Below are 21744 nucleotides of genomic sequence, written 5' to 3' on the forward strand. Positions count from 1 at the left end.
GCTTTTGCATAATATTGTGAAACAAAACGCCAGATAATGTCTCACCTTATACTGAGTTTTCCTTGCCCTTATGTGGGCCTACCGAGGATGTCGTAGTGGTTTGTGCAGCCCTTTGAGACACTAGTGATTTAGGGCTATAGAAGTAAACATTGATTGATAGTCATCATTGTCGACGTCCCACTGGGGTGAGTTTTTCCCTTGCCCTTATGTGGGCTCTACTGAGGATGTCGATGTGGTTTGTGCAACCCCTTTGAGACACTTGTGATTTAGGGCAGTGGTCCCCAACCTTTTTGTATCCGCGGACCGATCAACGCTTAATAATTTGTCCCGCGGCCCGGGGGATGGAGGAGAATCCTTTTTATATATATATATATTTTTTTTATTTCTTTGTCATGAAAAAGGGACGTTTTTGTCATGAAAAAGGGAGGTTTTTGTGGTTGGTGCACTAATTGTAAGTGTATATTGTGTTTTTTATGTTGATTTAATAAAAAAATATATATATACATATATATATATGTATATATATATATTTTTTTTAATTAAATCAACATAAAAAACAAAGACATGCACCTGGGGATAGGTTGATTGGCAACACTAAATTGGCCCTAGTGTGTGAATGTGAGTGTGAATGTTGTCTGTCTTTCTGTGTTGGCCCTGCGATGAGGTGGCGACTTGTCCAGGGTGTACCCCGCCTTCCGCCCGATTGTAGCTGAGATAGGCGCCAGCGCCCCCCGCCACCCCGAAAGGGAATAAGCGGTAGAAAAATGGATGGATGGATGGATAAAAAACACAATATACACTTACAATTAGTAAGTGTAAAATATATATATATATATATATATCCATCCATCCATCCATCCATCTTCTTCCGCTTATCTGAGGTCGGGTCGCGGGGGCAACAGCTTAAGCAGGGAAACCCAGACTTCCTTCTCTCCAGCCACTTCGTCTAGCTCTTCCCGGGGGATCCCGAGGCGTTCCCAGGCCAGCCGGGAGACATACTCGTGTCCTGGGTCTTCCCCGTGGCCTCCTACCGGTTGGACGTGCCCTAAACACCTCCCTAGGGAGGCGTTCGGGTGGCATCCTGACCAGATGCCCGAACCACCTCATCTGGCTCCTCTCGATGTGGAGGAGCAGCGGCTTTACTTTGAGTTCCTCCCGGATGGCAGAGCTTCTCACCTTATCTCTAAGGGAGAGATAGGGTGAGAATATATATATATATATATATATATATATATATATATATATATATATATATATATATATATATATATATATTTATTTTAAATAAAAATTAATAAAAAATTATTCTGCGGCCCGGTACCAATCGGGCCATGGCCTGGTACTGGGCCGCGGCCCGGTGGTTGGGGACCACTGATTTAGGGTAAACATTGATTGATTATTATTATCCCTGTTAAGCAAACACGCCAAAACATGTGTCTTTTATCATAGCGAAACGTATTACAAAAAAAAAGCGTGAAAATAAGAGGTAATGAGTGAGTTAAGATGATTTAAAATACACTGACAGTTCATTGCTCCTGCCAAATGAGCGGCGCGGATCACCACTCCAAGATGGCGGCCCGGCGTCTCGTCAGCGCCTATAAGCATTAACGCTCCATGCCGCGTCTGCTCTTTCGTGTGCCCACGAACAGTACACCCAAGATGGCCGCCGCTTTGTTCCATCTGACGCGCGATGACGTCACGCCTTGCGTCAGCGGCGCGTAAAAGTTGTGTTGACAGAGAGGCGAGCAGCATTTGTCGCGGAACAGCCGCAGTCGCCGCCGAATGGACTAAAAAAAAAAAAAAAACCCACCGCGATTAATTCAGCCAACGCCTTGGGGAAAGAAGCAAAAAAACAACAACCCCCTTGCTTGAACGTCCCGACGAACGACGTTATGGCCGACGAGCAGTCCTCGCAGTCCTGGTCCATCGACCGGGAGGACTACGTTCTCAACGAGGTGATCGGTTAGTAGCTACGCTTGCTAACGCTAGCCTTCCCTGATGCTAACTGCGCTAACCCCGGCGACCAGCACGCCGAAGGCCGGCCGCGACGCCTCGTTTTCACGGCGTGCTCGAATGTTTACAACCCAGTTAGTTTTGATTAAAACATGGCCCCCCGAGACGGTTGGCAGGAATTGGCCGAGAAGCTAAAAAAGGAGGCTCGTTCACGTAGCCGCCAGTGCGCTAGATGTCAGGAGTGGGTGGTGCCCTAAGTACACTTCTTTAAGTACACTTACTTTATTTTAGACAGCAGCGTTTTTCAACCACTGTGCCGTGAGATACGATCTGGTGGAAGATGATGAAATGTTTTTTAGCAAACCAGTAATTGTAGTCTGCCAATTATGTGTTGTTGTTGAGTAACCTTGTAATACTCTCCCATATCAGTAGGTGGCACCCGGTAGCTAATTGCTTTGTAGATGTTGGAAAGAGCGGGAGGCAGGGTGCAGGTAAAAAAAGGTATTTAATGCTTAAACAAAAGGTGAGTTCCCCTAATCAATCAATCAATGTTTACTTATATAGCCCTAAATCACTAGTGTCTCAAAGGGCTGCACAAACCACTACGACATCCTCGGTAGGCCCACATAAGGGCAAGGGAAACTCACACCCAGAGGGACGTCGGTGACAATTATTGGGTTGTACTTGTATAGCGCTTTTCTACCTTCAAGGTACTCAAAGCGCTTTGACACTACTTCCACATTTACCCATTCACACACACATTCACACACTGATGGAGGGAGCTGCCATGCAAGGCGCCAACCAGCACCCATCAGGAGCAAGGGTGAAGTGTCTTGCTCAGGACACAACGGACATGACGAGGTTGGTACTAGGTGGGAATTGAACCAGGGACCCTCGGGTTGCGCACGGCCACTCTTCCACTGCGCCACGCCTTCCAATGATGACTATGAGAACCTTGGAGAGGACGAAAGCAATGGATGTCGAGCGGGTCTAACATGATCCCGTGAAAGTTCAATCCATAGTGGATCCAACACAGCCGCGAGAGTCCAGTCCAAAGCGGATCCAACACGGCAGCGAGAGTCCAGTCCACAGTGGAGCCAGCAGGAAACCATCCCAAGCGGAGGCGGATCAGCAGCGCAGGGATGTCCCAAGCCGATACACAGGCAAGCGGTCCATCCTGGGTCTCGACTCTGGACAGCCAGTGGTCATCCATGGTCATCGGACCGGACCGGACCGGACCCCCTCCACAAGGGAGAGTGGGACATAGGAGTACAAAGAAAAGGCACTGAAGCTTAGGGAAGGGTATGCAGAACAAAACTAAAACTGAACTACAAAGTAAACAAACCCAGAATGCTGGACGATAGCAAAGACTTACTGCGGAGCAAAGACGGCGTCCACGAAGTACATCCGTACATGACCCCCTCCACAAAGAAGAGTGGGACATAGGAGTAAAAAGAAAAGGCCAATGAAGCTTAGGGAAGGCTATGCGGAACAAAACTAAAACTGAACTAGAAAGTAAACAAACCCAGAATGCTGGACGACAGCAAAGACTTACTGCAGAGCAAAGACGGCGTCCACGAAGTACATCCGTACATGACAATCAACAATGTCCACACAAAGAAGGATAGTCCATCCGTTTTCTACCGGTTATTCCCTTCGGGGTCACGGGGGGCGCTGGAGCCTATCTCAGCTACAATCGGGCGGAAGGCGACGTACACCCTGGACAAGTCGCCACCTCATCATAGGGTTAAAACAACTGAAATATTCTTGATTGCTAAAACAAAGTAGATGTGGGAAATATCGCTCAAAGGAAGACATGAAACTGCTACAGGAAAATGGAGCGCAAGACAAGAACTAAAAGACTACACACAGGAAAACAGCCAAAAAGTCCAAATAAGTCAGGGTGTGATGTGACAGGTGGTGACAGTACACCTACTTTGAGACAAGACCTATAGTGATGCATGCTCGGTTATGCTTTAAAGTCATATCCAACAATTGCGACGACGAATTTTTACTGTCAAATTTCGTTTTTTAGTGATTTCTGCTGGTGGTGTGCATACGGCTTTTTCCGACGCAAAAAATGTGCCTTCGCTCAAAAAAGGTTGAAAAACACTGCGCTAGATCTCAGGAGTGGGTGGTGCCCTAAGTACACTTCTTTAAGTACACTTTATTTTATACGGGTCCGGACAACGCCACTGAGTGCGACATGTACAGTCAAAGTTACAGGAAAATAAGACAAATGGTCAATAAAACAAAAAATGCTTTATCATAATAGCATACAGACACACACTTGCATATATTTTTTAAAGATAATAATGCTGACTTATACACTATTTTGCCCCCCCTGGAAGGCTGTCCACAAGGGTGCGGAGTGTGTGAATAGGATTTTTCCACCATCCATCCATCCATCCATCCATCCATCCATTTTCTACCGCTTATTCCCTTTAAGGTCGCGGGAAACGCTGGCGCCAACCTCAGCTACAATCAGGCGGAAGGCGGTGTACACCCTGGACAAGTCACCATCTCATCACCGGGCTAACACATATAGACAGACAACCTTCACACTCACACACTAGGGCCAATTTAGTGTTGCCAATCAACCTATCCCCAGGTGCATGTCTTTGGAGGTGGGAGGAAGCCGGAGTACCCGGAGGCAGACGCACTAACCCCTCTGCCGATTCATCATGTCAGGTCCAGGTCAGGACTCTGTGCAGGCCAGTCAAGTTCACCCACACCAGACTATGTCATCTATGTTTTTATGGACCTTGCTTGGTGCACAGTCATGTTGGAAGAGGGATGGGCCTGCTCCGAACTGTTCTCACAAGGTTGGGAGCATAGAATTGTCCAAAAATGTTTTGGTATCCTGGAGCAATAAGTGGAACTAAGGGGCCAAGCCCAACTCCTGACAAACAACCCTAAGCCATAGAGTTCAATATGATATCGGTCCACCTTTTGAAGCTATTACAGTGTCAACTCTCCTGTGAAGGCTGTCCACAAGGTTGCCGAGTGTATCCACCATTCTTCTAAAAGCGCATTTGGTTTGGTCCAGAAGGCGTTACTCTCTGTCTTCGTTCTAATTTATAGCCAGGTAATTATAGCACGATGGCGGCGCCCGGACGGGCTGCGACACTGCGGTGCTCTTGCTAAAGATGGAACATTTGGCGGAAATGCCGGACAGTTCTGCAGACTTCATGGCTGGCTCGCATCGTGGTCACTCCGTGATCACGTACGACCGACCGCCAGACACTTCTGGATATGGACATATCGGGCCGTTTTGGACTGATAGACGCGGGCGTGCTAAACATGCTAACTAGCATGGGAATACGTCGGCGGCTACATCCAGCGGCCTGTGAAGCAGCGGAGTCTAGTAGCAGCGGGGGCCGTCTACGGAGCAGACGCCAGCGGTGTGATCGGAAACGCGGATGCCGAGCGGGGCTTAAAACAAAGCAGAAGGCTAATCCCCACAGAACACCACTTCCCTCCATCCTGAAGACGGATTTAGATGAAAGATGCGAGACTACTGGTCTGTGTAAGGAGTCTGTTAAATTAGAACAAGTTTTTTCTGCTTTGAGTGTTTCAGAGTTGGACATGTGTTTTACCGAGGTGGCTAACTATGATGCGTGCAGTTTATCAAAGCAACAAACAAACAATCGGAAAATCCCCGTTACTGAGGTGACTAACCATGATGCGTGCAGTTTATCAAAGCAACAATCAAACAATCGGAACATTCCCGTCGTATCAATTCCTAGATATGGTCGTAATTATACTGAATGCACTGGGCATAATAAACACAACATTATTAATATTGCTACTACGGATAATTTGATCAACAATTCCCTAAAACAGCCCACAACCTATAATATAGGTTTTTTAAACATAAGATCATTGTCTCCCAAAACGTTGTTAGTTAATGATATTATCAGAGACAACAATCTTAACGTCATCGGTCTCAGTGAAACCTGGCTTAAACCAAATGACTTTTTTGCGCTAAATGAGGCATGTCCTCCTAACTTTACACATGCGCATATTGCCCGTCCGCTTAAAAGGGGTGGGGGGGTCGCACTAATATACAACGAAAACTTTAACCTTAGTCCTAACATAAATAATAAATATAAATCGTTTGAGGTGCTTACTATGAGGTCTGTCACACCGCTGCCTCTACACCTGGCTGTTATCTACCGCCCCCCAAGGCCCTATTCGGACTTTATCAATGAATTCTCAGAGTTCGTTGCTGATCTAGTGACACACGGCGATAATATAATCATAATGGGGGACTTTAATATCCATATGAATACCCCATCGGACCCACCGTGCGTAGCGCTCCAGACTATAATTGATAGCTGTGGTCTCACACAAATAATAAATTAACCCACGCATCGCAACGGTAATACGATAGACCTAGTGCTTGTCAGGGGTATCACTTCCAAAGTTACGATACTCCCGTATACTAAAGTATTGTCCGATCATTACCTTATAAAATTCGAGGTTCAGACGCATGTTCGTCAAACTAATAATGATAATAACTGCTATAGCAGCCGCAACATTAATACGGCCACAACGACAACTCTTGCTGACCTACTGCCCTCGGTAATGGCACCATTCCCAAAATATGTGGGCTCTATTGATAACCTCACTAACAACTTTAACGACGCCCTGCGCGAAACCATTGCTAACATAGAACCGCTAAAGTTAAAAAAGGCTTCAAAAAAGCCCACCCCGTGGTTTACAGAAGAAACTAGAGCTCAGAAATTATTATGCAGAAAGCTGGAACGCAAATGGCACACGACTAAACTTGAGGTGCACCATCAAGCATGGAGTGATGGTTTAATAACTTATAAACGCATGCTTACCTTAGCTAAAGCTAATTATTACTCAAATCTCATCCACCATAATAAAAACGATCCTAAATTTTTGTTTAGTACGGTAGCATCGCTAACCCAACAAGGGACTCCTTCCAGTAGCTCAACCCACTCAGCTGATGACTTTATGCAATTCTTTAGTAAGAAAATTGAAGTCATTAGAAAGGAGATTAAAGACAATGCGTCCCAGCTACAACGGAGTTCTATTAACACTGACACGATTGTATATACGGCGGATACTGCCCTCCAAAATAGTTTCTCTCGTTTTGAGGAAATAACATTAGAGGAATTGTTACAACGTGTAAATGGAATAAAACAAACAACATGTTTACTTGACCCTCTTCCTGGGAAACTGATCAAGGAGCTCTTTGTATTATTAGGTCCATCAGTGCTAAATATTATAAACTTATCACTTTCCTCGGGCACTGTTCCCCTAGCATTCAAAAAAGCGGTTATTCATCCTCTTCTTAAAAGACCTAACCTCTATCCTGACCTCATGGTAAACTACCGACCGGTGTTTTATTTCAAAAATCCTCGAAAAAATTGTTGCGGAGCAGTTAAATGAACACTTAGCGTCTAACAATCTGTGTGAAACCTTTCAATCCGGTTTCAGGGCAAATCACTCGACGGAGACAGCCCTCGCAAAAATGACTAATGATCTATTGCTAACGATGGATTCTGATGCGTCATCTATGTTGCTGCTCCTCGATCTTAGCGCTGCTTTCGATACTGTCGATCATAATATTTTATTAGAACGTATCAAAACACGAATTGGTATGTCAGACTTAGCCCTGTCTTGGTTTAACTCTTATCTTACTGATAGGATGCAGTGTGTCTCCCATAACAATGTGACCTCGGACTACGTTAAGGTAACGTGTGGAGTTCCCCAGGGTTCGGTCCTTGGCCCTGCACTCTTCAGCATCTACATGCTGCCGCTAGGTGACATCATACGCAAATACGGTGTTAGCTTTCACTGTTATGCTGATGACACCCAACTCTACATGCCCCTAAAGCTGACCAACACGCCGGATTGTAGTCAGCTGGAGGCGTGTCTTAATGAAATTAAACAATGGATGTCCGCTAACTTTTTGCAACTCAACGCCAAAAAAACGGAAATGCTGATTATCGGTCCTGCTAGACACCGAACTCTATTTAATAATACAACTCTAACATTTGACAACCAAACAATTAAACAAGACGACACGGTAAAGAATCTGGGTATTATCTTCGACCCAACTCTCTCCTTTGAGTCACACATTAAAAGCGTTACTAAAACGGCCTTCTTTCATCTCCGCAATATCGCTAAAATTCGCTCCATTCTGTCCACTAAAGACGCTGAGATCATTATCCATGCGTTTGTTACGTCTCGCCTCGACTACTGTAACGTATTATTTTCGGGTCTCCCCATGTCTAGCATTAAAAGATTACAGTTGGTACAAAATGCGGCTGCTAGACTTTTGACAAGAACAAGAAAGTTTGATCACATTACGCCTGTACTGGCTCACCTGCACTGGCTTCCTGTGCACTTAAGATGTGACTTTAAGGTTTTACTACTTACGTATAAAATACTACACGGTCTAGCTCCATCCTATCTTGCCGATTGTATTGTACCATATGTCCCGGCAAGAAATCTGCGTTCAAAGGACTCCGGCTTATTAGTGATTCCCAAAGCCCAAAAAAAGTCTGCGGGCTGTAGAGCTTTTTCATTTCGGGCTCCAGTACTCTGGAATGCCCTCCCGGTAACAGTTCGAGATGCTACCTCAGTAGAAGCATTTAAGTCTCACCTTAAAACTCATTTGTATACTCTAGCGTTTAAATAGACTCCCTTTTTAGACCAGTTGATCTGCCGTTTCTTTTCTTTTTCTTCTATGTCCCACTCTCCTTTGTGGAGGGAGTCCGGTCCGATCCGGTGGCCATGTACTGCTCGCCTGTGTATCGGCTGGGGACATCTCTGCGCTGCTGATCAGCCTCCGCTTGGGAGGGTTTCCTGCTGGCTCCGCTGTGAACGGGACTCTCGCTGCTGTGTTGGATCCGCTTTGGACTGGACTCTCGCGACTGTGTTGGATCCATTATGGATTGATCTTTCACAGTATCATGTTCTCATATGTTCTCATAGTCATCAGTATCATCAGTATCACAGTATCATGTTCTCATAGTCATCATTGTCACCGACGTCCCACTGGGTCATCATTGTCACCGACGTCCCACTGGGTCATCATTGTCACCGACGTCCCACTGGGTCATTATTGTCACCGATGTCCCACTGGGTGTGAGTTTTCCTTGCCCTTATGTGGGCCTACCGAGGATGTCGTAGTGGTTTGTGCAGCCCTTTGAGACACTAGTGATTTAGGGCTATATAAGTAAACATTGATTGATTGATTGATAATTTATCCCAAAGGTGCTCTGTCGGAGTTCAGGTCAGGACTCTGTGCAGGCCAGTCAAGTTCACCCACACCAGACTTTGTCATCCATGTCTTTGTGGACCTTGTTTTGTGCACTGGTGCACAGTCATGTTGGAAGAGGAATGGGCCTTGCTCCAAACTGTTCCCATCAGGTTGGGAGCAAGGAATTGTCCAAGAATGTTTTGGTATCCTGGAGCATTCAAAGTGTTTTTTCCACTGAAACTAAGGGTTCCAAGCCCAACTCCTGACAAACAACCCTAAGCCATAGAGTTCAATATGATGTCGGTCCACCTTTTGCAGCTATTACAGCATCAACTCTCCTGGGAAGGCTGTCCACAAGATTGCGGAATGTGTTTACAGGATTTTTTTCACCATTCTTCCAAAAACACATTTGGTGAGGTCACACACTGATGTTGGTCGAGAAACTACTGTTCTAATTCATCCTGTCAGGTTCAGGTCAGGACTCTGTGCAAGCCAGTCAAGTTCACCCACACCAGTTATGTCATCCATGTCTTTATGGGAAGGCACTGTTCTAATTCATCCTGTCAGGATCAGGTCAGGACTCTGTGCAAGCCAGTCAAGTTCACCCACTCCAGACTCTGTCATCCATGTCTTTGTGGACCTTGCTTTGTGCACTGGTGCACAGTCATGTTGGAAGAGGAATGGGCCTTGCTCCAAACTGTTCTCACAAGGTTGGGAGCATTGAATTGTCCTAAAATAGTTTGGTATCCAGGAGCATTCAAAGTTCTTTTCACCGGAACTAACGGTTCCAAGCCCAACTCCTGACAAACAACCCTAACCCATAGAGTTCAGTATGATATCAGTCCACCTTTTGCAGCTATTACAGCTTCAACTCCTGGAAAGGCTGTCCACAAGGTTGCGGAGTGTGTTTTATAGGAATTTTTCCACCATTCTTCCAAAAACACATTTGGTGAGGTCACACACTACTGTTCTAATTCATCCTGTCAGGTTCAGGTCAGGACTCTGTGCAAGCCAGTCAATTTCACCCACACCAGTTATGTCATCCATGTCTTTATGGGAAGGCACTGTTCTAATTCATCCTGTCAGGTTCAGGTCAGGACTCTGTGCAAGCCAGTCAAGTTCACCCACTCCAGACTCTGTCATCCATGCCTTTGTGGACCTTGCTTTGTGCATGGTCGAGAAGGCCTTTCTCTCGGTCTCCGTTCTAATTCATCCCAAAAGAGGTCTGTTGGGTTCAGGTCAGGACTCTGTGCAAGCCAGTCAAGTTCACCCACACCGGACTATGTCATCCATGTCTTTATGGACCTTGCTTGGTGCACTGGTGTACAGTCATGTTGGAAGAGGAATGGGCCCGCTCAGAACTGTTCCCACAAGGTTGGGAGCATGGATTTGTCCTAAAATGTTTTGGAGCATTCAAAGTTCCATTCAGTGGAACTAAGGGGGGAAACAACCCCACACCATAATTCCAACAGACACCCTTAATCACCCTCTGGGAGGTGAGGGGAGCAGTGAGCAGGGAATCCTCTTTGGTGATTTAAACCCCAATTCCAACCCTTGATGCTGAATGCCAAGCACAGAAGTAATGAGTCCCATTTTTATAGTCTTTGGTATGACTCGGCCGGGGTTTGAACTCACAACCTACCGATCTCAGGGTTGCCAGGAGAACGGGACATTTCTGAATGCAATGTGCCGAGTGAAATTTGGTGGAGGAGGTATTATGGTGTGGGGTTGTTTTTCAGGAGTTGGGCTTGGCCCCTTTAGTTCCGGCGAAAGGAACTTTGAATGATCCAGGATACCAAAACATTTTTGAACAATACCACGCTCCCAACCTTGTGGGAATAGTTCTGAGCGGGCACAAAATGACTGTGCACCAGTGCACAAAGTAAAGTCCATAAAGACATGTCTGGTGTGGGTGAACTTGACTGGCCTGCACAGAGTCCTAACCTGAACCCAATACAACACCTTTGGGATGAATTAGAACAAAGACTGAGAGCCAGGCCTTCTCGACCAACATCAGTGTGTGACCTCACCAACGCACTTTAGAAAGAATGGTGGAAAATTATTATAAACACACTCGGCAACCTTGTGGACATCCTTCCCAGGACAGTGGACGCTGTATAAACGAACAATTCCAGACCGGGTTTTCTGCTCTGCCGCTCCCAGTCTGTGGAACGCGCTCCCTGACCACCTGAGGGCACCACAGACTGTGGATGCTTTTAAAAAAGGCTTTAAAAACCCATCTTTTTAGAAAAAAAGCCTTGTTTTTTTTAGATAAAAGCGTGTTAGTTGTAGTTTTTATTTTTATTTATTTTTATTATCTTTTTATTTTTAATACACTAGCACTTTGAGGTTGTTTGCTCAATTTACAAATACAATTTATTATTGTTATTATTAATAGCTGCAAAAGGTGGACCAACATCATATTGAACCCTATGGGTTAGGAATGAGTTCATATGTGAGTCAAGGCAGGTGGCCCAATACCTTTTGCAATATAGTATATATTATTTGAGCTATAAACTAATTATGTGCATAAATAGTAGATCCATTCATAAAATATGTGTGGATGAACTTGACTGGCCTGCACAGAGTCCTAACCTGAGCCTAATAGAACACCTTTGGGATGAATTAGAACGGAGACTGAGAGCCAGGCCTTCTCGACCAACATCAGTGTGTGACCTCACCAACGCACTTTAGAAAGAGTGGTGGAAAATTATTATAAACACACTCTGCAACCTTGTGGACAGCCTTCCCAGGAGAGTTGACGCTGTAATAACAAACAATGGGGAGACCGGGCTTTCTGCTCCGCCGCTCCCAGTCTGTAGAACGCTCTCCCTGACCTCCTGAGGGTACCACAGACTGTGGATGATAAAAAAAAAAAAGGCTTAAAAACCCTTCTTTTTAGAAAAAAAAGCCTTGTTATCTTTCAATTTGTTAATACACTGTAGCACTTTGAGTTTTTTTGCTCAATTTACAAATACAATCTATTATTATTATTGTTATTATTAATAGCTGCAAAAGGTGGACCGACATCATATTGAACCCTATGGGTTAGGAATGGGATGCCACTTCAAGTTCATATGTGAGTCAAAACAATTCAAGGTGTGGTGGCTTTTATTTTGCCACAATCTTACATGTAGGAGAAACCTTGTAGATAAATACAGCATGTAATAGTACGCATACCAGTCATATTTTCGCGTACTATGGATGGCGTTGCTCCAAACCTTTTTTGTTTCCCTCAGGCAGCGGAGCCACGGCGGTGGTCCAAGCAGCCTACTGCAAGCCCAGAAAGGAGAAGGTGGCCATAAAACGCATCAACCTTGAAAAATGCCAGACGAGCATGGATGAGCTGCTGGTAAGAAACCCGGAGTGGAGCGTGTGTGACATTTCACATCTGGCGGTCTGCGTATCTGTTTGATTGGGAGAGCGGTGTCAAATAGTTTGTGCGGCGGGAAGGCCAATGCACCTTGGCAACGAGACCTCAAGAAGTTGTTTGAGGTCGTAATAAAAAAATAAATGTATAATATTTCACAGTTTTATGGTATTAGTTAGTCACACTAGCAGATAACGTTTACAAGCATTCCAGTTAAATGAATAGTATTAATAGCTAACTTGACTCCCTTTGAATGAATTGGGTAACACAATTTTTTTTTCCTACCTACTAGGGCTGGGCGATATGGCTTTTTTTTTAATATCTTGATATTTTTAGGCCATGTCACGATACACAATGTATATCTCCATATTTTGTCATAGCCTTGTATTAACACTTGATACATATAATCACAGCAGTATGATGGTTTTATCTGTCTACATTAAAACATTCTTCTTCATACTGCATTAATACAAACCCCGTTTCCATATGAGATGAGAAATTGTTTTAGATGTAAATATAAACGGAATACAAGGATTTGCAAATCATTTTCAACCCATATTCAGTTGAATATGCTACAAAGACAACATATTTGATGTTCAAACTGCTAAACATTTATTTTTTTTTGCAAATAATCATTAACTTTAGAATTTGATGCCAGCAACACGTGACAAAGAAGTTGGGAAAGGTGGCAATAAATACTGATAATGTTGAGGAGTGCTTATCAAACACTTATTTGGAACATCCCACAGGTGTGCAGGCTAATTGGGAACAGGTGGGTGCCATGATTGGGTATAAAAACTGCTTCCCAAAAAATGTTCAGTCTTTCACAAGAAAGGATGGGGCGAGGTACACCCCTTTGTCCACAACTGCGTGAGCAAATAGTCAAACCGTTTAAAAAAGACCGTTTCTCAAAGTGCAATTGCAAGAATTTTAGGGATTTCAACATCTACGGGCCATAATATCATCAAAAGGTTGAGAGAATCTGGAGAAATCACTCCACGTAAGCGGCATGGCCGGAAACCAACATTGAATGACCGTGACCTTCGATCCCTCAGATGGCACTGTATCAATAACCAACATCAATCTTTAAAGGATATCACCACATGGGCTCAGGAACACTTCAGAAAACCACTATCACTAAATATAGTTGGTCTTTACATCTATAAGTGCAAGTTAAAGCTCTACTATGCAAAGCGAAAGCCATTTATCAACAACATCCAGAAACGCCGCCGGCTTCTCTGGGCCCGAGATCATCTAAGATGGACTACAAGTGAGATTTAAACCCAGAGAGAATCCCTTTGACCTCAGAGGTTCAGCTGTCTTCCAGAAAGCAAACATAAGAACGAGCTTAAAAAGTAGATGTGTTTCTGTTAGAGGAGTTCAACTGTGGAACACCTTGGATGATTCCTTAAAATGTTCCAGTTCCATTCACACATTTAAAAAACACTTTAAGACCAATGTCTTGAAAAAATATATCACTCTTGAATTAACATTGTAGTTAATACTATGATTAATGTTCATAAAAAATTAGTCAAACAAATAGTCAAACCGTTTAAAAAAGACCGTTTCTCAAAGTGCAATTGCAAGAATTTTAGGGATTTCAACATCTACGGGCCATAATATCATCAAAAGGTTGAGAGAATCTGGAGAAATCACTCCACGTAAGCGGCATGGCCGGAAACCTACATTGAATGACCGTGACCTTCGATCCCTCAGATGGCACTGTATCAATAACCAACATCAATCTTTAAAGGATATCACCACATGGGCTCAGGAACACTTCAGAAAACCACTATCACTAAATATAGTTGGTCTTTACATCTATAAGTGCAAGTTAAAGCTCTACTATGCAAAGCGAAAGCCATTTATCAACAACATCCAGAAACGCCGCCGGCTTCTCTGGGCCCGAGATCATCTAAGATGGACTACAAGTGAGATTTAAACCCAGAGAGAATCCCTATGACCTCAGAGGTTCAGCTGTCTTCCAGAAAGCAAACATAAGAACGAGCTTAAAAAGTAGATGTGTTTCTGTTAGAGGAGTTCAACTGTGGAACACCTTGGATGATTCCTTAAAATGTTCCAGTTCCATTCACACATTTAAAAAACACTTTAAGACCAATGTCTTGAAAAAATATATCACTCTTGAATTAACATTGTAGTTAATACTATGATTAATGTTCATTAAAAATTAAACATGAGATATAAATAATAATAGAAGTACAATTGTTTGTATATATAATTAGTGCAAAGGTCTATTTGTACACAGGGATATTTCACATGCCTGTACTGTGTATAAAATTGAACTACGTTCATGTTGTTTATAATGTGTATTTATAATAAGTTGTGCAAAGGACATTTTATAATTTTCGGAAGTTTATTTTGTACTTGAAATTATTTATAGGGTTAGGCGCAATAAGTGTTTAACTTCAGCCTAAACCCTTTCGGTCTGCAACATTTTTTATTTTCAATCTATGAATGTACAACTGTTTGTTTGCTTTGTTGATCATCGACCAAAGAACAATAAACTTGAACTTGAACTTGACTCATGCAATGTGGAAAAGTGTTCTGTGGTCTGACGAGTCCACATTTCAAATTGTTTTTGGAAACTGTGTCCTCCTGAACAAAGATGAAAAGCCGGCATCTGTGATGGTATGGGGGGGCATTAGTGCCCAAGGCATGGGTAACTTACACATCTGTGAAGGCACCATTAATGCTGAAAGGTACATACAGGTTTTGGAGCAACATGTTGCCATCCAAGCAACGTTATCATGGACGCCCCTGCTTATTTCAACAAGACTATGCCAAGCCACTTGTTACAAGAGCATGGCTTCATAGTAAAAGAGTGCGGTATTAGACTGGCCTGCCTGTAGTCCAGACATGTCTCCCATTGAAAACGTGCGACGCATTATGAAGCCTAAAATACGACAAAGGAGACCCCTTTCTTGTGAAAGACTGAGCATTTTTTGGGAAGCTGTTTTCTTACCCAATCATGGCACCCACCTGTTCCCAATTAGCCTGCACACCTGCGGGATGAGCATTCCTCAACTTTATTGGTATTTATTGCCACCTTTCCCAACTTCTTTGTCACGTGTTGCTGGCATCAAATTCTAAAGTTAATGATTATTTGCAAAAAAAAAATTTTTTTTATCAGTTTGAATATCAAATATGTTGTCTTTGTAGCATATTCAACTGAATATGGGTTGAAAATGATTTGCAAATCATTGTATTCTGTTTATATTTACATCTAACACGATTCACAACTCATATGGAAACGGGGTTTGTATATGTTTGATGAAAACGTGATTAAGTGCATGAGTGTATGTATGTATATGTACTTGTATATGTATGTTTGTATGTGAATGTATATGTACTTAGATTGATTAAAACTTTTATTAGTAGATTGCACAGTTCAGTACATATTCCGTACAATTGACCACTAAATGGTAACACCCCAATAGGTTTTTCCACTTGTTTAAGTTGAATTCCACGTTAATCAATTCATGGTACAAATATATACTATCAGCATAATACAGTCATCACACAAGTTAATCATGATAGTATATATATTGAATTATTTACAGTATGTGTATATGTATGTTTGTACTGTGAATGTGCGTGTGGATCTACCAACTTTGAGTATGTAGGCATGTACTGTATTTATGTATGTATGTGGGAGCGTATGTATTAAAGATACGCGGATAGGCAATTATATCATCCGCAACCGTATCACTAAAGTCGTCATCCACCCGCCGTTCACCCGAACCAATATTTTATCAAAACCGCAACCGCCCGCCCGTTGTTATATATCAGGGGTCGGCAACCTTTACCACTCAAAAAGCTATTTTGACCCGTTTCACAGACTAAAGAAGACAACGGGAGCTGCATCCATTCTCGCGAATATTTGCTGGTGCTCATCCAGATAACGAGAATAAGGGCGTGCTATGAAGCCATTGCCTTTGACACCTTCTACAACATGTACAAACTGTTTGCCAGTCCAGCAACATGTTGCATGTGGCTTCCGCAGATACACGTACAAGATTGAAAGGCATACTGGGTGATACAAAGTACACTGATGGTTGTCAATCAATCAATCAATCAAATCAATGTTTATTTATATAGCCCCAAATCACAAATGTCTCAAAGGACTGTACAAATCATTACGACTACAACATCCTCGGAAGAACCCACAAAAGGGCAAAGAAAACTCACACCCAGTGGGCAGGGAGAATTCACATCCAGTGGAACGCCAGTGACAATACTGACTATGTGAAACCTTGGAGAGGACCTCAGATGTGGGCAACCCCCCCCCTCTAGGGGACCGAAAGCAATGGATGTCGAGCGGGTCTAACATGATACTGTGAAAGTTCAATCCATAGTGACTCCAACACAGCCGCGAGAGTTCAGTTCAAAGCGGATCCAAGACAGCAGCGAGAGTCCCGTCCACAGGAAACCATCTCAATCGGAGGCGGATCAGCAGCGTAGAGATGTCCCCAACCGATACACAGGCGTGCGGTCCATACTGGGTCCCGACGAGCGGTCCATCCTGGGTCTCGACTCTGGACAGCCAGTACTTCATCCATGGTCATCGGACCGGACCCCCTCCACAAGGGAGGGGGGGACATAGGAGAAAAAAGAAAAGAAGCGGCCGATCAACTGGTCTAAAAAGGAGGTCTATTTAAAGGCTAGAGTATACAGATGAGTTTTAAGGTGAGACTTAAAGGCTTCTACTGAGGTAGCATCTCAAACTGTTACCGGGAGGGCATTCCAGAGTACTGGAGCCCGAACGGAAAACGCTCTATAGCCCGCAGACTTTTTTTGGGCTCTACGAATCACTAATAAGCCGGAGTCTTTTGAACGCAGATTTCTTGCCGGGACATATGGTACAATACAATTGGCAAGATAGGATGGAGCTAGACCGTGTAGTATTTTATACGTAAGTAGTAAAACCTTAAAGTCACATCTTAAGTGCACAGGAAGCCAGTGCAGGTGAGCCAGTACAGGTGTAATGTGATCAAACTTTCTTGTTCTTGTCAAAAGTCTAGCAGCCGCATTTTGTACCAACTGTAATCTTTTAATGTGTGATATAAACAACTTTAACACTCTTACTAATATGCACCACACTGTGAAGCCCCACCAAACAAGAATTACCAACACATTTCGGGAGAACATCCTCACAGTAACACAACATAAACGCAAAACAACAAAAACCCAGAATCCTTTGCATCCATGACTATTCCTGACTATATTTTACACCACCGCGCCCCCAACCCCGCCCACCTTACCAACGCACGGTGCTAGCGGGGGAATAATCTAGTCAGGAAAAGTCATGGATGCAAAGGATTCTGGGTATTTGTCGTGTTGCGTTTATGTTGTGTTACTGTGAGGATGTTCTCCCGAAATGTGTTTGTCATTCTTGTTTGGTGTGGCTTCACAGTGTGGTGCATATTAGTAAGAGTGTTAAAGTTGTTTATATCACAACCCTCAGTGTACTCTGTATGCCTTGCAGTCGTGTACGTGTATCTGCGGAAGCCACACAAAACATGTTGCTGGACTGGGAAGCAGTTTGTACCTGTTTTAGAAGGTGTCAAAGTCAATGGCTTCGTAGCAGCCCTTATTTTTGTTATCCGGGTGACCGCCAGCAGATATTCGCGAGAATGTTTGCGGCTACTAATGTCTTCTTTACTTTGTGACACCGGTTAAAATGGCTCTTTGAATGGTAAAGGTTGCCGATCCCTGAACTATTTATATTAAATATTTGCGAATGGTTCAACCGCCACCCGCCCGAATCTATTTAAAATCTATTTTTTCGTCATCTCACCCGCCCGACCCGCGGTTTATCCACAGACTCCGCGGATGAGACCGCAAACCGTGCATCTCTAGTATTATGTATGTATGTATGTATGTATGAATAACGGTGTGTGTGTGTGTGTATATGTGTATTTGTATGTACAATGTTTTTGACTGCGTATCTGATTTTTAGGAACACTAATACAAAAACTCACAATATTGTCCGATTGAATGCTAAAAACGTTATGACAGACTGTCTTAAAAAAAGAACGGAATGGAATTTTATGTTTGTTTTTTCTACTGAATGAGACGCCCAGAATGTACATGCAAATAAAGAATGTGGGATTTAAAATATTAGCTATGACTGATAAAACACTGAATATTGACAACATATAAACGTCACATTTAAAGTTGAGTTTTTTAAATTTGTGAATAATTAAATAAATAAATAAATTAAATAAATAAATGATAAATGGGTTGTACTTGTATAGCGCTTTTCTACCTTCAAGGTACTCAAAGCGCTTTGACACTACTTCCACATTTACCCATTCACACACTGATGGAGGGAGCTGCCATGCAAGGCGCTAACCAGCACCCATCAGGAGCAAGGGTGAAGTGTCTTGCTCAGGACACAACGGACGTGACGAGGTTGGTACTAGGTGGGGATTGAACCAGGGACCCTCGGGTTGTGCACGACCACTCTTCCACTGCGCCACGCCGTCCCCAAGTATTTTTCGGAGTATAAGTCGCTCCGGAGTATAAGTCGCACCCCCGGCCAAACTATGAAAAAAACTGCGACTTATAGTCTGAAAAATACGGTAATCGTGATTTCAATATCAAAATATTTTTTTCCATTTTCCAAATTGATCAAGCGCTACCCGCTGCCTTCGCTCATTAACATTTTTTATTGACACTGTGTAAAGGTAAAATGCCATTCCAATTATGTACTGTAGATGGCGTTGTAACCCCGCTTTCACGCGCCTTCCTGCATGAAATCCTACTTGAAGCACGGCCACTAACTTGCATTGCACGTCTCGTGACATTGCAGAAGGAGATCCAAGCAATGAGCCAGTGTCACCACCCTAACATCGTCTCCTACTACACCTCCTTTGTGGTAAAGGATGAACTGTGGCTGGTCATGAAGCTGCTGAGCGGTGGTGAGTACCCGCAAAATGCACAACTCGGGAATAAAGCACTCGTACACACTGGAGTTTACCATTAGGGCGCTCCCTAGAAACACTCCCTCAGCTATAAATATAAACAATTCAAGGCTTTCTGTCTTTAAATGTGGAAGGATTGTTTTAACTGCACAAGAAAAGCCGTTTGTAGCCTATTGCTGCCAAGGAAGGATACAGTAAGGCGGTGATTTATGCATTTATTCAAAGCTTCTGAGGGTTATGGACAAGTGGTTAAGATTAATATTCACTGGTCTAACCTTGACCACAATGGTGCTGATTGAAGCCAATTAACTACAGCAGGGGTGGGCATTACGTCGATCGCGATCGACTGGTCGATCTCGGAGGGTGTGTCAGTCAATCTCAAGCCAGGCATTAAAAAATATACATAAAAATGAGCAATCATCAATCATGCCAAGACTTCAATTTCGTCAGTTGTTTGACATTCTCGGCACCCGAGGATCTTGTGAGATGACGCTGCGAGCTCATATTTAAGAAAAAAATCACTAACAGGGCGGACGCAGAGAAACACATTTTATTTCTAGAGACTCCGTACCTACTGTCAAAACTCTAAAGACCGACTGCACAGTTCCTGTCTTCACCATAAAAGACCTGTTTCATCCTGCCTGTGCTAACAGAATAAGAGTCTCAGAAAGCTAGCGTGCACAAGCTAGCAAGCTACGGAGTTTGATGCCAATGTATTTCTCCCCCGCCCTCAGCGACCGCTTTCTCACTTGCTTGCCCACCCGCACACTCACTGACGTCACTCACCTGCTGCCAGACATTAAAGGGCCACACACATATGCTACACTCTCATAACAAAGTGTTTAAAAACGAGTATGCAAGTTGGACAAATGAGATGCCAAATCCAACCACTTTCATGTGGTATTGGACAGAAAGGAGGACTTTTTTTTTTTCCTCCATTTGAAAATGCGGACGTTATCAGCACCTCTGTCTAATTCCAATCAATGCAAGTCATCAGAATCAGGTAATACACCAACTTATATTCTTGTCTTCATGAAAGAAAGGAATCTATGTGTGTTAAACATGCTTGTATTATCATTAAACACCATTAACTTGTTAACAAAAATGTCTCTTTCATAAATAAGTAAATATAAATTATAAATAGGAATGAGGTAGATCTCCTCGACTTGGTCAATTGAAAAGTAGCTCACCTGCAGAAAAAGTGTGAGCGCCCCTGAACTACAGCATCAGCGTTTGCGTGGGTCATTAATAAGTCGCAAAACTTACTAAAAATATTTAGTTAAAATGAAAGCCTTAAAGGCCTACTGAAATTATTCTTTAAAATTTAAAACGGGGATAGCAGGTCCATTCTGTGTCATACTTGATCATTTTGCGATATTGCCATATTATTGCTGAAAGGGTTTAGTAGAGAATATCGACGATAAAGTTCGCAACTTTTGGTCGCTGATAAAAAGGCCTTGCCTTTACCGGAAGTAGCAGACATTGTGCGCGTGATGTCACCGGTGTGAGGGCTCCTCACATCCTCAATCAATGTTTATCAATCAATGTTTATTTATATAGCCCCAAATCACAAATGTCTCAAAGGACTGCACAAATCATTACGACTACAACATCCTCGGAAGAACCCACAAAAGGGCAAGGAAAACTCACACCCAGTGGGCAGGGAGAATTCACATCCAGTGGGACGCCAGTGACAATGCTGACTATGAGAAACCTTGGAGAGGACCTCAGATGTGGGAGACCCCCCCCCCCTCTAGGGGACCGAAAGCAATGGATGTCGAGCGGGTCTAACATGATACTATGAAAGTTCAATCCATAGTGGCTCCAACACAGCCGCGAGAGTTCAGTTCAAGCGGATCCAAGACAGCAGCGAGAGTCCCGTCCACAGGAAACCATCTCAAGCGGATCAGCAGCGTAGAGATGTCCCCAACCGATACATGCGAGCGGTCCATCCTGGGTCCCGACGAGTGGTCCATCATGGGTCTCGACTCTGGACAGCCAGTACTTCATCCATGGTCATCGGACCGGACCCCCTCCACAAGGGAGGGGGGGACATAGGAGAAAGAAAAGAAGCGGCAGATCAACTGGTCTAAAAAGGAGGTCTATTTAAAGGCTAGAGTATACAGATGAGTTTTAAGGTGAGACTTAAATACTTCTACTGAGGTAGCATCTCGAACTGTTACCGGGAGGGCATTCCAGAGTACTGGAGCCCGAACGGAAAACGCTCTATA

The 21744-nt window shown here is 43.6% G+C and overlaps 1 protein-coding gene across 1 annotated transcript in view; it reads left to right on the forward strand.

Moving 5' to 3' along the window:
* Window positions 1-1680: 1680 nt before the first annotated feature.
* Window positions 1681-21744, forward strand: part of LOC133545607 (serine/threonine-protein kinase OSR1-like) — a 56593-nt gene continuing 36529 nt past the window's right edge. The window contains exons 1-3 of the mRNA XM_061891353.1: window positions 1681-1962; window positions 12436-12548; window positions 19402-19510. Of these exons, the coding sequence (XP_061747337.1) occupies window positions 1893-1962; window positions 12436-12548; window positions 19402-19510 (292 nt within the window). The 5' untranslated portion in view covers window positions 1681-1892. The remainder of the gene's footprint in view (window positions 1963-12435; window positions 12549-19401; window positions 19511-21744) is intronic.

This window comes from Nerophis ophidion, linkage group LG28 (assembly GCF_033978795.1).
Source record: "Nerophis ophidion isolate RoL-2023_Sa linkage group LG28, RoL_Noph_v1.0, whole genome shotgun sequence".
NCBI lineage: Eukaryota > Metazoa > Chordata > Actinopteri > Syngnathiformes > Syngnathidae > Nerophis > Nerophis ophidion.